The sequence below is a fragment of the Cherax quadricarinatus genome, chromosome 60 (assembly GCF_038502225.1).
Source record: "Cherax quadricarinatus isolate ZL_2023a chromosome 60, ASM3850222v1, whole genome shotgun sequence".
NCBI lineage: Eukaryota > Metazoa > Arthropoda > Malacostraca > Decapoda > Parastacidae > Cherax > Cherax quadricarinatus.
The window spans coordinates 1,550,797-1,563,887 of NC_091351.1; the positions used below are offsets into that span (position 1 = coordinate 1,550,797).

Sequence of the window (13,091 nt, forward strand, 5' to 3'; positions counted from 1 at the left end):
CTCTTACTCATTGATGAGATTTTTCTTCTGCCCTGTCTACCTCTTGTTCTTACTGTTGCCAGAACTAAATAATGATCTGATGTACAGTGGACCCCCGCTTAACGATCACCTCCAAATGCGACCAATTATGTAAGTGTATTTATGTAAGTGCGTTTGTACATGTATGTTTGGGGGTCTGAAATGGACTAATCTACTTCACAATATTCCTTATGGGAAAAAATTCGGTCAGTACTGGCACCTGAACATACTACTGGAATGAAAAAAGTTCATTAACCGGGGGTCCACCGTATTTGTTGTCCCTCTATAAACACGCACTTCCTGAAGTCTGCCCATCATCCTTTTATCCACTAATACATAATCCAACAAACTATTGTCATTATGCCCTGTATCATATCTCCTATACTTATTTATCCACTTTTTCTTAAAATGTGCATTACCCATTACCAAACCTCTTTCTATACAAAGTTCAATCAAAGGCTCCCATTATCATTTACCCCTGACATCCCAAACTTACCTATCACGCCCTCTACAACAGTTTCTCCTACTTCAACATTTAGGTCCCTTACCACTATTACTCTGTACACTTGGTTCTAAACTCCCGAAACACTCGCTTAACATCTGCCAAAATCTCTCTCCTCTGCACTTCTCTCTTCTGCAGATGTATAAACTCTTAGTATAATCCACTTTTTGCACTGAACCTTTATGTTACTCAACACAATCCTTGAATTTATACATTTATATTACGTACCTTCTTTTTGTGCCATAAATGATCCTTCCCTAGGTAGTAGGTTGGTAGACAGCAACTGCCCAGGGAGGTACTACCGTCCTGCCAAGTGAGTGTAAAACAGAAGCCTGTAATTGTTTTACATGATGGTAGGATTGCTGGTGTCCTTTTTTTCTGTCTCATAAATATGCAAGATTTCAGGTATGTCTTGCTACTTCTACTTACACTTAGGTCACACTACACATACATGTACAAGCATATATATACACACCCCTCTGGGTTTTCTAATATTTTCTTACTAGTTCTTGTTCTTTATTTTCTCTTACCTCCATGGGGAAGTGGAACAGAATTCTTCCTCCGTAAGCCATGCGTGTTGTAGGAGGCAACTAAAATGCCGGGAGCAAGGGGCTAGTAACCTCTTCTCCTGTATATATTACTAAATGTAAAAGGAGAAACTTTCGTTTTTCCTTTTGGGCCACCCCACCTCGGTAGGATACGGCCGGTGTGTTGAAAGAAAGAAATGATCCTTCAACATTGCTGCTAGTCCTTCCTTAGCTCTAACTCTCAGATACTCCTGGCCTAATCCCATTTATTTCTCCCCACTGAAACTCCCCTATTCCCTTTAGTTTTGTTTCATTTAATAGCCAAGACATTCTTCTTGTCACTCTAAACATTCACAATCATCTCTTTCATATCATTGGAACTATATCCAAGTTCTTCTTTTGCAGGCCACCCTGCTTTGGTGGGAAGCAGCCAATGTGTTAATAATAATAATAATAGTAATAATAATAATAATAACAACAATAATAATATGTAGGTAGTAGGTTGGAAGATAGCAACCACCCTGGGAGGTACTACCCTCCTGCCAAGTGAGTATAAAACGAAAGCCTGTATTTGTTTTACATGATGGTAGGATTGCTGATGTCTTTTTTGTCTCATAAATATGCAAGATTTCAGGTACATCTTGCTACTTCTTCTTACACTTAGGTCACACTACACATACATGTACAAGCATATATATACACACCCCTCTGGGTTTTCTTCTATTTTCTTTCTAATTCTTGTTCTTGTTTATTTCCTCTTATCTCCATGGGGAAGTGGAACAGAATTCTTCCTTCGTAAGCCATGCGTGTTGTAAGAGGCAACTAAAATGCCGGGAGCAAGGGGCTAGTAACCCCTTCTCCTGTACAAATTACTAAATTTAAAAAGAGAAACTTTCGTTTTTAGTTTTGGGCCACCCTGCCTTGGTGGGATACGGCCAGTTTGTTGGAAAAAAAAAATAAATAAAAATAATAATAATAATAATAATAATAATAATAATAATAATAATAATAATACATCCATGCACATGTAAACATCCCAACTTAACCTACCATATAAGGAATTTTTCCCATGAAGATTGATTTAGAGGCCTAGATATGCATTCTCTCTAGATACACAGGATGAGGTGGGAACATAAACAGAAGACAAGTATAAAAAAAAAAATATAGTAGAGGATATGTAACCGAGAAAGAACTCAGTAATGCTTTCAAGTTGGATAGATTCAAATTTAGAAAGGTCCAGTTGTTTGGTTAGCCAGACTTGAGTCCTGGAGGTGGGAAGGGTAGTGCCTATACCCTAAAGGAGAGGTGAGTATGTTGCAATTGCAGGGTTACTCTGAGTGTGATGTCAGCACATTTCTGGAAACACAGCAATTGAGTGAATGTTGGTGAATGTGTTTTATTCTTTGGGTGATACTGAATTCCTTCATAAATACTATCTTAATTAAACTCCACTAACCAGTCAAGGCAAAAAGGTACTTTTTGATATCTAAGTCCCTCATTCTCCAAACCACCTTTATCCCCTCCCTTCATTGCTTCCTGAGATGACCATATCACTCTGTCCTTCCACCCCAGATCTACATACTCTCTAGGGTCTAGGTCAAACTTAATTTGCTCCATTCTCTCAGAATGTCCAAACCACCTCAAAAGTCCCTTCTCAGCTCCTCAGTCTTATGTCCTCTGATTTCTATGCTCTAAATTCTTGGCACATCATTCACATTACACACTGCTTTCCAACATGACATCTCTGATGTATCCAGCCTTAATCCAGCAATAGTTAAATTCATTAAAAGAAAACAGCACAGTTTGACGAGGAAAAAAACAAAAAATCTTTTCTCTTTATTTTACTAAATATCTATATACAAAAATATAAAATAATTAACATACAAAATATATCTTTCTTATTATTTTACTTAGTGTCAATGTACAAAAAAGTATGATGGAAGCCATTATATAGAGCAGTCTATTTCAAACCTAAAGACAGTAGTCAGCTGCACGTGATAATGATACAAGATTTACATAAATAAAAAATATAACTCTACCTATCTCTGACTCACGAAATCATAATAACACGATTGCAAACAAATCGTGGAATGGCCAAGTGGTTAACGCACTGACCTGTGAGTTTTAGGACTCACTTGCCAAGGGTTCAAATCCGACCTGTTCCCTGATTTATTTATCAACCTGTTTCCTTGCCAGGTGACATGTTCAAACCAATTATTTAATGCTTTTTAAATGGAATGAATGACTTTTACAAACCTTTTATATAAAATTCATTATGAATGTCACTAACCAGCCAATGAGGGTTTATCAGTACAGTAATGAACTATTAAGTAACTGTGAGAAAACATATGAAGATATTAGGAGATATCAGGATTATTGATTTACTGGCAGCAATGCCACACCCATGACCTTTCCACACCTAGGTAAGCAAATGTTGTGACCTTATCTTGGATCTCTCAATATGAGAACACTTGAAGGAATGTTATTGATTGACATGCACTCAAATTAGCTATGTATTTTCTAAATTAAAATTATGGATTTTTGCTATCATCTGAAATATGAATTTCAGAGATACACATAATTCTATATTGTACATATAATTTTCAGAATAATATTGGAAAATTCTGAATGCAAGAATTCTGAATAACAGAGAATTACTGTATACTGTGTACACTGAATGTAGAACAGACCAGAAGAAAAGCTCAACTTTCATTTAAAATAATGTATTAGTACAGTATACAGCGAGGTCTTGATTAGTGGAAATGATGAATCCTGCGGAGTGGTCACATTATTTGAATTATGTGTAATTTTTGCTCATGATTTGAAGAGTATGGGGAAAACCTAGCATTAATTTTGCACTAAATCAAAATTTGCACAAGTAATCAAAACCTAACTGCATATCAAATAGTTTCCATATATTGAAAGTATTGAAATTTGCAGATATGACCAAATACAGTAATTAAGTAAGAGCTATGTATACTGTATTTAACCCTTTGACTGTCACGGCCATATATACACCTACCATCCGACTTACGACCTGCTCGACTTATGACCACTCGACTTACGACCACTCGACTTACGACCGTGTTTTTTATGCCAAATTTCTGGGAAATAAACAACTATTTGTGTTGTACACAGTGTTTATTCTAAACCTTACAGTATAAAATACAATACTAACAACATAAAAAGTAAAGTAAAACATGAAATACCAAAATAAAACAAAATAAAGTCATTACAAAAATGTTTTGTTGATATTAAGTAGTAAAGTTCGACTTACGACCATTTCGACTTACGACTGGTTTCTCGGAACCGAACTTGGTCATAAGTCGGATGGTAGGTGTATACGTCTTACGAGGTACCGTGTTTGACGTATATATACTCATAAATTCTAGCGGCTTCAAATCAAGAAGGAGAAAACTGGTAGGCTCACATGTGAGAGAATGGGTCTGTGTGGTCAGTGTGCACCACATAAAAAAAATCCTGGAACACGCAGTGCAAAATGAGAAAAAAAAAACTCCGACCGTTTTTTTTAATTAAAATGCCGACTTTGTGGTTTATTTTCGTATAGTATTTATGGTTGTATTCTCGTTTTCTTGGTCTCATTTGATAGAATGGAAAACATATTTTAGAAAAATAGATGATTTTGATTGATTTTACTATAAAAAAAAACTGGAAATGGAGCTCAAATTAGGGGAAATGTTTGATTTTTGCCGATGTTCAAACGTAAACAAATGACATCATTGCCCAATAAATGTCCAACTAGCCATTCTAATATGCAGTCATGAATGGGTTGATGTTATTTATACAATTATTACAGTATTGGAGTAGTCTGCATAATAGTAAATTTTCTATTTTTTGTTTGAATAAAAATTCAAAATAGAAAGCAAGAGTAATATCAGAGGGGCCCGGAGACATGACTGATGAACAAAGAAAATGTTATTTTAGAGCCAGGAATGTCTGCATTGTTCATTCTGGACCTTATTTTGAAATTGTCATATTTTTTAATTTTCGTGAAATTGGCCAAATTGCAAATTTCTGACCACGTTATTAGGTAGTTGAAATTGGTAAATGGGCAGTTTCTTGTACTCAATCGATAGAAAAAATGAAGTTCTAAAGAAAAAGCTATGAGTTTGGTCGACTGAAACAAAGGAATTAGCCGAAAATAGGGCTCAAAGTGGGCAAAATCGCCGATTTGTAAATATTGCCAAGGTCGCTAACTTCGCAAGAGCGTAATTCCGTCAGTTTTCCATCAAATTTCGTTTTTTTGGTGTCATTACAATCGGGAAAAGATTCTCTATCATTTCATAAGGAAAAACATTTTTTTTTTTTTTTAAATTTTGTGACACCAGGAGACACCTCAGGATTGGGGGTTGCGACAGTCAATGGGTTAAATATAGTCTAGTTCTTCTGGTATATTAAACTGCTTGTTCAGAACTTCCTCTTCAATGAAAAATTTATTCTTGCACCAGCTTTTTATTGAAAAGATGTTTTCTGTCCAGCGGTTAGCAGCAACTTGAGCAACCTGGATAATAAAATTATTTTATTTCTATCAATTATTAAAATTTTAAAATTAAAAAAAAAAAAAAGAAAGCCTTGGCATACATTGTTCTATTTTTGAAAATAATATTCACCTGGAAAACGCTCTATAATTGTTTTACTAGTGTTTCAGGACATCTTAAAAACTGATCCTTTGATGTGCAACATCCTCACCATTCCTTCAGAGAGCATTCAATTCTTCCCACCTCCAAGCATCAAGTCTGCTAAGTGATTTCTCCAAGTCCCATCATATATGTTTCAGTAAATGTGAATAATTAAGCACACACATCCTTTCAGATGAATAATCACCACTCACATTAAAGTGGTGGACAAATACTCATTGGTCTCAATATGAAGTTTTTTTTATAAAATGCTTTCAATGCATATGATCTACAGTACAATGAACTGCACTGCAATGCTTAAAAACAGCCATTCCGTTGATCAACTAATTCATAACATACCATGCAATAATCTCTTTATTGTTTCAATGGTCTGACTTTCTATATTGCACCATTAATCACAATGTTACACACTGGTCTTCACAATTTTCTGTGGCAACCACAGCAACCACCCAGGGAAGTACTACCGTCCTGCCAGATGACTGTGAAACAGAAACCTGTAACTGTTTTGCATGATGGTAGGATTGCTGGTGTCTTTTTCTGTCTCATAAACATGCTAGATAACAGGGATATCTTGCTACTCCAACTTACACTTTGGTCACACTTCACAGACATGCACATGCATATATATATACATACATCTAGGTTTTTCTCCTTTTTCTACATAGCTCTTGTTCTTCTTTATTTCTTCTATTGTCCATGGGGAAGTGGAAAAGAATCTTTCCTCCGTAAGCCATGCGTGTCGTATGAGGCGACTAAAATGCCGGGAGCAATGGGCTAGTAACCCCTTCTCCTGTAGACATTTACTAAAAAAGAGAAGAAGAAAAACTTTATAAAACTGGGATGCTTGAATGTGCATGGATGTAGTGCAGATGACAAGAAACAGATGATTGCTGATGTTATGAATGAAAAGAAGTTGGATGTCCTGGCCCTAAGCGAAACAAAGCTGAAGGGGGTAGGGGAGTTTCGGTGGGGGGAAATAAATGGGATTAAATCTGGAGTATCTGAGAGAGTTAGAGCAAAGGAAGGGGTAGCAGTAATGTTGAATGATCAGTTATGGAAGGAGAAAAGAGAATATGAATGTGTAAATGCAAGAATTATGTGGATTAAAGTAAAGGTTGGATGCGAGAAGTGGGTCATAATAAGCGTGTATGCACCTGGAGAAGAGAGGAATGAAGAGGAGAGAGAGAGATTTTGGGAGAGGTTAAGTGAATGTATAGGAGCCCTTGAACCAAGTGAGAGAGTAATTGTGGTAGGGGACCTGAATGCTAAAGTAGGAGAAACTTTTAGAGAGGGTGTGGTAGGTAAGTTTGGGGTGCCAGGTGTAAATGATAATGGGAGCCCTTTGATTGAACTTTGTATAGAAAGGGGTTTAGTTATAGGTAATACATATTTTAAGAAAAAGAGGATAAATAAGTATACAAGATATGATGTAGGGCAAAATGACAGTAGTTTGTTGGATTATGTATTGGTAGATAAAAGACTGTTGAGTAGACTTCAGGATGTACATGTTTATAGAGGGGCCACAGATATATCAGATCACTTTCTAGTTGTAGCTACACTGAGAGTAAAAGGTAGATGGGATACAAGGAGAATAGAAGCATCAGGGAAGAGAGAGGTGAAGGTTTATAAACTAAAAGAGGAGGCAGTTAGGGAAAGATATAAACAGCTATTGGAGGATAGATGGGCTAATGAGAGCATAGGCAATAGGGTCGAAGAGGTATGGGGTAGGTTTAAAAATGTAGTGTTAGAGTGTTCAGCAGAAGTTTGTGGTTACAGGAAAGTGGGTGCGGGAGGGAAGAGGAGCGATTGGTGGAATGATGATGTAAAGAGAGTAGTAAGGGAGAAAAAGTTAGCATATGAGAAGTTTTTACAAAGTAGAAGTGATGCAAGGAGGGAAGAGTATATGGAGAAAAAGAGAGAGGTTAAGAGAGTGGTGAAGCAATGTAAAAAGAGAGCAAATGAGAGAGTGGGCGAGATGTTATCAACAAATTTTGTTGAAAATAAGAAAAAGTTTTGGAGTGAGATTAACAAGTTAAGGAAGCCTAGAGAACAAATGGATTTGTCAGTTAAAAATAGGAGAGGAGAGTTATTAAATGGAGAGTTAGAGGTATTGGGAAGATGGAGGGAATATTCTGAGGAATTGTTAAATGTTGATGAAGATAGGGAAGCTGTGATTTCATGTATAGGGCAAGGAGGAATAACATCTTGTAGGAGTGAGGAAGAGCCAGTTGTGAGTGTGGGGGAAGTTCGTGAGGCAGTAGGTAAAATGAAAGGGGGTAAGGCAGCCGGGATTGATGGGATAAAGATAGAAATGTTAAAAGCAGGTAGGGATATAGTTTTGGAGTGGTTGGTGCAATTATTTAATAAATGTATGGAAGAGGGTAAGGTACCTAGGGATTGGCAGAGAGCATGCATAGTTCCTTTGTATAAAGGCAAAGGGGACAAAAGAGAGTGCAAAAATTATAGGGGGATAAGTCTGTTGAGTATACCTGGTAAAGTGTATGGTAGAGTTATTATTGAAAGAATTAAAAGTAAGACTGAGAATAGGATAGCAGATGAACAAGGAGGCTTTAGGAAAGGTGGGGTGTGTGGACCAGGTGTTTACAGTGCAACATATAAGTGAACAGTATTTAGATAAGGCTAAAGAGGTCTTTGTGGCATTTATGGATTTGGAAAAGGCGTATGACAGGGTGGATAGGGGGGGGGGCAATGTGGCAGATGTTGCAGGTGTATGGTGTAGGAGGTAGGTTACTGAAAGCAGTGAAGAGTTTTTACGAGGATAGTGAGGCTCAAGTTAGAGTACATAGGAAAGAGGGAAATTATTTCCCAGTAAAAGTAGGCCTTAGACAGGGATGTGTAATGTCACCGTGGTTGTTTAATATATTTATAGATGGGGTTGTAAGAGAAGTAAATGCGAGGGTCTTGACAAGAGGCGTGGAGTTAAAAGACAAGGAATCACACATAAAGTGGGAGTTGTCACAGTTGCTCTTTGCTGATGACACTGTGCTCTTGGGAGATTCTGAAGAGAAGTTGCAGAGATTGGTGGATGAATTTGGTAGGGTGTGCAAAAGAAGAAAATTAAAAGTGAATACAGGAAAGAGACAGGTTATGAGGATAACAAAAAGATTAGGTGATGAAAGATTGGATATCAGATTGGAGGGAGAGAGTATGGAGGAGGTGAATGTATTCAGATATTTGGGAGTGGACATGTCAGCGGATGGGTCTATGAAGGATGAGGTGAATCATAGAATTGATGAGGGGAAAAGGGTGAGTGGTGCACTTAGGAGTCTGTGGAGACAAAGAACTTTGTCCTTGGAGGCAAAGAGGGGAATGTATGAGAGTATAGTTTTACCAACACTCTTATATGGGTGTGAAGCATGGGTGATGAATGTTGCAGTGAGGAGAAGGCTGGAGGCAGTGGAGATGTCATGTCTGAGGGCAATGTGTGGTGTGAATATAATGCAGAGAATTCGTAGTTTGGAAGTTAGGAGGAGGTGCGGGATTACCAAAACTGTTGTCCAGAGGGCTGAGGAAGGGTTGTTGAGGTGGTTCGGACATGTAGAGAGAATGGAGCGAAACAGAATGACTTCAAGAGTGTATCAGTCTGTAGTGGAAGGAAGGCGGGGTAGGGGTCGGCCTAGGAAAGGTTGGAGGGAGGGGGTAAAGGAGGTTTTGTGTGCGAGGGGCTTGGACTTCCAGCAGGCGTGCGTGAGCGTGTTTGATAGGAGTGAATGGAGACGAATGGTTTTTAATACTTGACATGCTGTTGGAGTGTGAGCAAAGTAACATTTATGAAGGGGTTCAGGGAAACTGGCAGGCCGGACTTGAGTCCTGGAGATGGGAAGTACAGTGCCTGCACTCTGAAGGAGGGGTGTTAATGTTGCAGTTTAAAAACTGTAGTGTAAAGCACCCTTCTGGCAAGACAGTGATGGAGTGAATGATGGTGAAAGTTTTTCTTTTTCGGGCCACCCTGCCTTGGTGGGAATCGGCCAGTGTGATAATAATAATAAAACATTCTTCACATCTACAATATCTCATTATCTGCACTCTATGCTCTCCTCCATATAGTGTATATCTTTTAAGAACACCTTGATCTAACTATAACAGTGGTTTCCCAAAAATTATGTAACACACATTAAGAGAAATAGTGCACTAACAACAATATCATACAATAACATACAAAAATGGAATATTTATTTCACTTTGATCAGAAAAAGAGACTGATGTCACTAGATTCATTTTCACCGAGATATTGTAATATACTAGTCAATTCATGCTGTCCAAAGTCTCTAGGTTCACAAGTATAGTATGTTAATTAAACACATGCAGATTATATCCTGGCTTTACATAATATTCATACTTATTAAGCAGAGATGTTAACAGATGATTACAATCCTCCACATGTACTTTGTGCCTGTAATTCAGCCAAGGAAGGAATGCTTAAAAAAATATATTAATAAATGTTGAAAATACTGCATGTGGCAAGGCATGACCAGGCATAAAACATTATTACATGGGCGTGCAAGCAAGGATAGTGATGGCGAGACGTATGAATGGTCTTGTTAGCATCATAATGAAAATCACTTATTTTTTCTGTAATCCAACTTCCTGTTCTTTCCCACACTTTTACAATGACTATTTTCCTGAATACTTTACTTTACCTGATATACTCAGACTTTTTTTTTTGTTTAACACACCGGCCATCTCCCACCAAGGCATGATGACCCAAAAAAGAAGAAATGTAAATTTCCCTTCTTTTTATATTTAGTAATTTATACAAGAGAAGGGAGTTACTAGCTCCCTTGCTCCTGGCATTTTCGTTGCTTCGTATGGCTTATGACATGCATGGCTTATGGCGGAATGATTCTTCTCCACTTTCCCGTGGAGAACTCAACAGACTTCTTACCCTATAATTTCTACCCTTTCATGTCCCCTTTCCTCAAATCCTTAAATGCTTTTTTTTATATACAGTATATATATTAAACAAATGCACCATTCATTCTAAAATTATATTCCTCATTTGCTTTCAGCATTTCAGTCTTAATCCCATCCCTTCCCACTGCTTTATCCCCTTTTCACCTTGCCCACTGCTTCACCCTATTTGCTGCACACTCAACCTTTGGTTCCTTTCTCCCCATGCCCAATGTATATTATTATTACATTCATGGAAGAAGTGTTAAACCCACAAGAATCATATAGCTCCTTAGGGAATAGGAGGCATTCAGGTTTGATCCCTGATAAGAGAGGTTTGGCTCAAGAAACCTCCCTTGAGGGGCTGTTTTACGCATAAAATCTCCTCTTAGTTTTCATCATCTACGTTGAACTATGCCTCAAGATAATATATACCACCTACAACTCTCAATCAAACTTCTCATTAATTTCACTTCTTCACTGACAAGTCCATTTACTCCCCTTTACTAATGTCTGTCCAAAATTTCCTAATAAGTGACCAATGTTCTCATTTGCTCTTCTTGTACACCTTCTCACCACTTTTGCTTCTTCATATATTCCACCTTCGTAATACAATTTTTGCACTTTATTACAAAATAAATACAGCTTTGCTTGTATAATTCACTGTACATTTTGCACAAAACTGCAAATAAATTGGAGACAAAATATGTCACGTTATCTTATTTTGACCAACATGGAACTGTCTAAGGGAGTTAATGGCTGAAGCTGAGCCACAACAAGTCTGATTTTCTCAGCAAGTGCAGCAGCAGCAGTCAAGGAGTCTATGATACCGTATATAGGCCTATGTTACACTTCTGTTTTACGGCACCTTATAGCTCTTATATCTACTATTACAGTAGAACCCTCGTATCCAATGTGATTCGGTATCAGCGGTTTCAGTTATCCAGTTTACTGTGGCCCAAAAATACTTCTTAATTTTGTTTAATAATGGCCCCAGAGCACAAAAGTAGAGAAGCTGACAGTTCTTCAAAGGCTAAGAGAAGCAGTGAAGTGCTTCCCATCAGTGAAAGTAATAATTCTCCATTTATTGTGCATAATTTATCAAGTAAACTTTATTATAGGTATGTAAAGGACTTTTATATACGGTTTGCTACTATCCGCGGTTTCAGTATCCACAGCAGGTCCTTGGAACATATCCCCCTGTAGATACAGAGGCCCTACTGTACAATACTTTATTTCTTACCTGAGTTTCAGCCTTCATCTGACTCAGCACTTCTGGGTCACAATCAGAGAATTTCTTTATTTCCTTCACCAGCTGTTCCTTGCTGCTCTCCAGCTGCATTAATCGTTCCAAAACCTCTTCTCGTTCTCCACTTTCTTCACGACCCACCTGATGGGGAATGTGTAACGTCAAATATGATTTCATATTCATATTTAGTAAAGGATATATGAATAATTAAAGAAAGTGTAATGAATAATTGTCAAGACTCAGAAAATTGATTGATATGTATATTTTGACCCCCTGCTGGGGTCCTCTTCAGCAGGGATATAATTATACTGTGTATATTAGAGTACAGAATGATGTATGTAATACAGTACCTGGAGTTTACCTGGAGAGAGTTCCGGGGGTCAACGCCCCCGCGGCCCGGTCTGAGACCAGGCCTCCTGGTGGATCAGAGCCTGATCAACCAGGCTGTTGCTGCTGGCTGCACGCAAACCAACATACGAGCCACAGCCCGGCTGATCCGGAACTGACTTTAGGTGCTTGTCCAGTGCCAGCTTGAAGACTGCCAGGGGTCTGTTGGTAATCCCCCTTATGTGTGCTGGGAGGCAGTTGAACAGTCTCGGGCCCCTGACACTTATTGTATGGTCTCTTAACGTGCTAGTGACACCCCTGCTTTTCATTGGGGGGATGGTGCATCGTCTGCCAAGTCTTTTGCTTTCGTAGTGGGTGATTTTCGTGTGCAAGTTCGGTACTAGTCCCTCTAGGATTTTCCAGGTGTATATAATCATGTATCTCTCCCTCCTGCGTTCCAGGGAATACAGGTTTAGGAACCTCAAGCGCTCCCAATAATTGAGGTGTTTTATCTCCGTTATGCGCGCCGTGAAAGTTCTCTGTACATTTTCTAGGTCGGCAATTTCACCTGCCTTGAAAGGTGCTGTTAGTGTGCAGCAATATTCCAGCCTAGATAGAACAAGTGACCTGAAGAGTGTCATCATGGGCTTGGCCTCCCTAGTTTTGAAGGTTCTCATTATCCATCCTGTCATTTTTCTAGCAGATAAAATTGATACAATGTTATGGTCCTTGAAGGTGAGATCCTCCGACATGATCACTCCCAGGTCTTTGACGTTGGTGTTTCGCTCTATTTTGTGGCCAGAATTTGTTTTGTACTCTGATGAAGATTTAATTTCCTCATGTTTACCATATCTGAGTAATTGAAATTTCTCATCGTTGAACTTCATATTGTTTTCTGC

General features: G+C 38.2%; 2 protein-coding genes across 10 annotated transcripts in view; one reads left to right on the forward strand and one right to left on the reverse strand.

The window, feature by feature from the left end:
* The window catches only part of LOC128694448 (uncharacterized), a 41,140-nt gene that overhangs the window by 621 nt on the left and 27,428 nt on the right, over positions 1 to 13,091 (forward strand). The window lies entirely within an intron of this gene.
* Positions 2,872 to 13,091, reverse strand: part of LOC128694450 (meiotic nuclear division protein 1 homolog) — a 32,069-nt gene continuing 21,849 nt past the window's right edge. For all 9 annotated transcript variants that reach the window (XM_053784574.2, XM_053784577.2, XM_070097866.1 and 6 more), the window contains exons 5-6: positions 11,860 to 12,006; positions 2,872 to 5,569 (exon numbers count right to left, since the gene is read on the reverse strand). In XM_053784574.2, the coding sequence (XP_053640549.1) occupies positions 5,435 to 5,569; positions 11,860 to 12,006 (282 nt within the window). In that variant the 3' untranslated portion in view covers positions 2,872 to 5,434. The remainder of the gene's footprint in view (positions 5,570 to 11,859; positions 12,007 to 13,091) is intronic.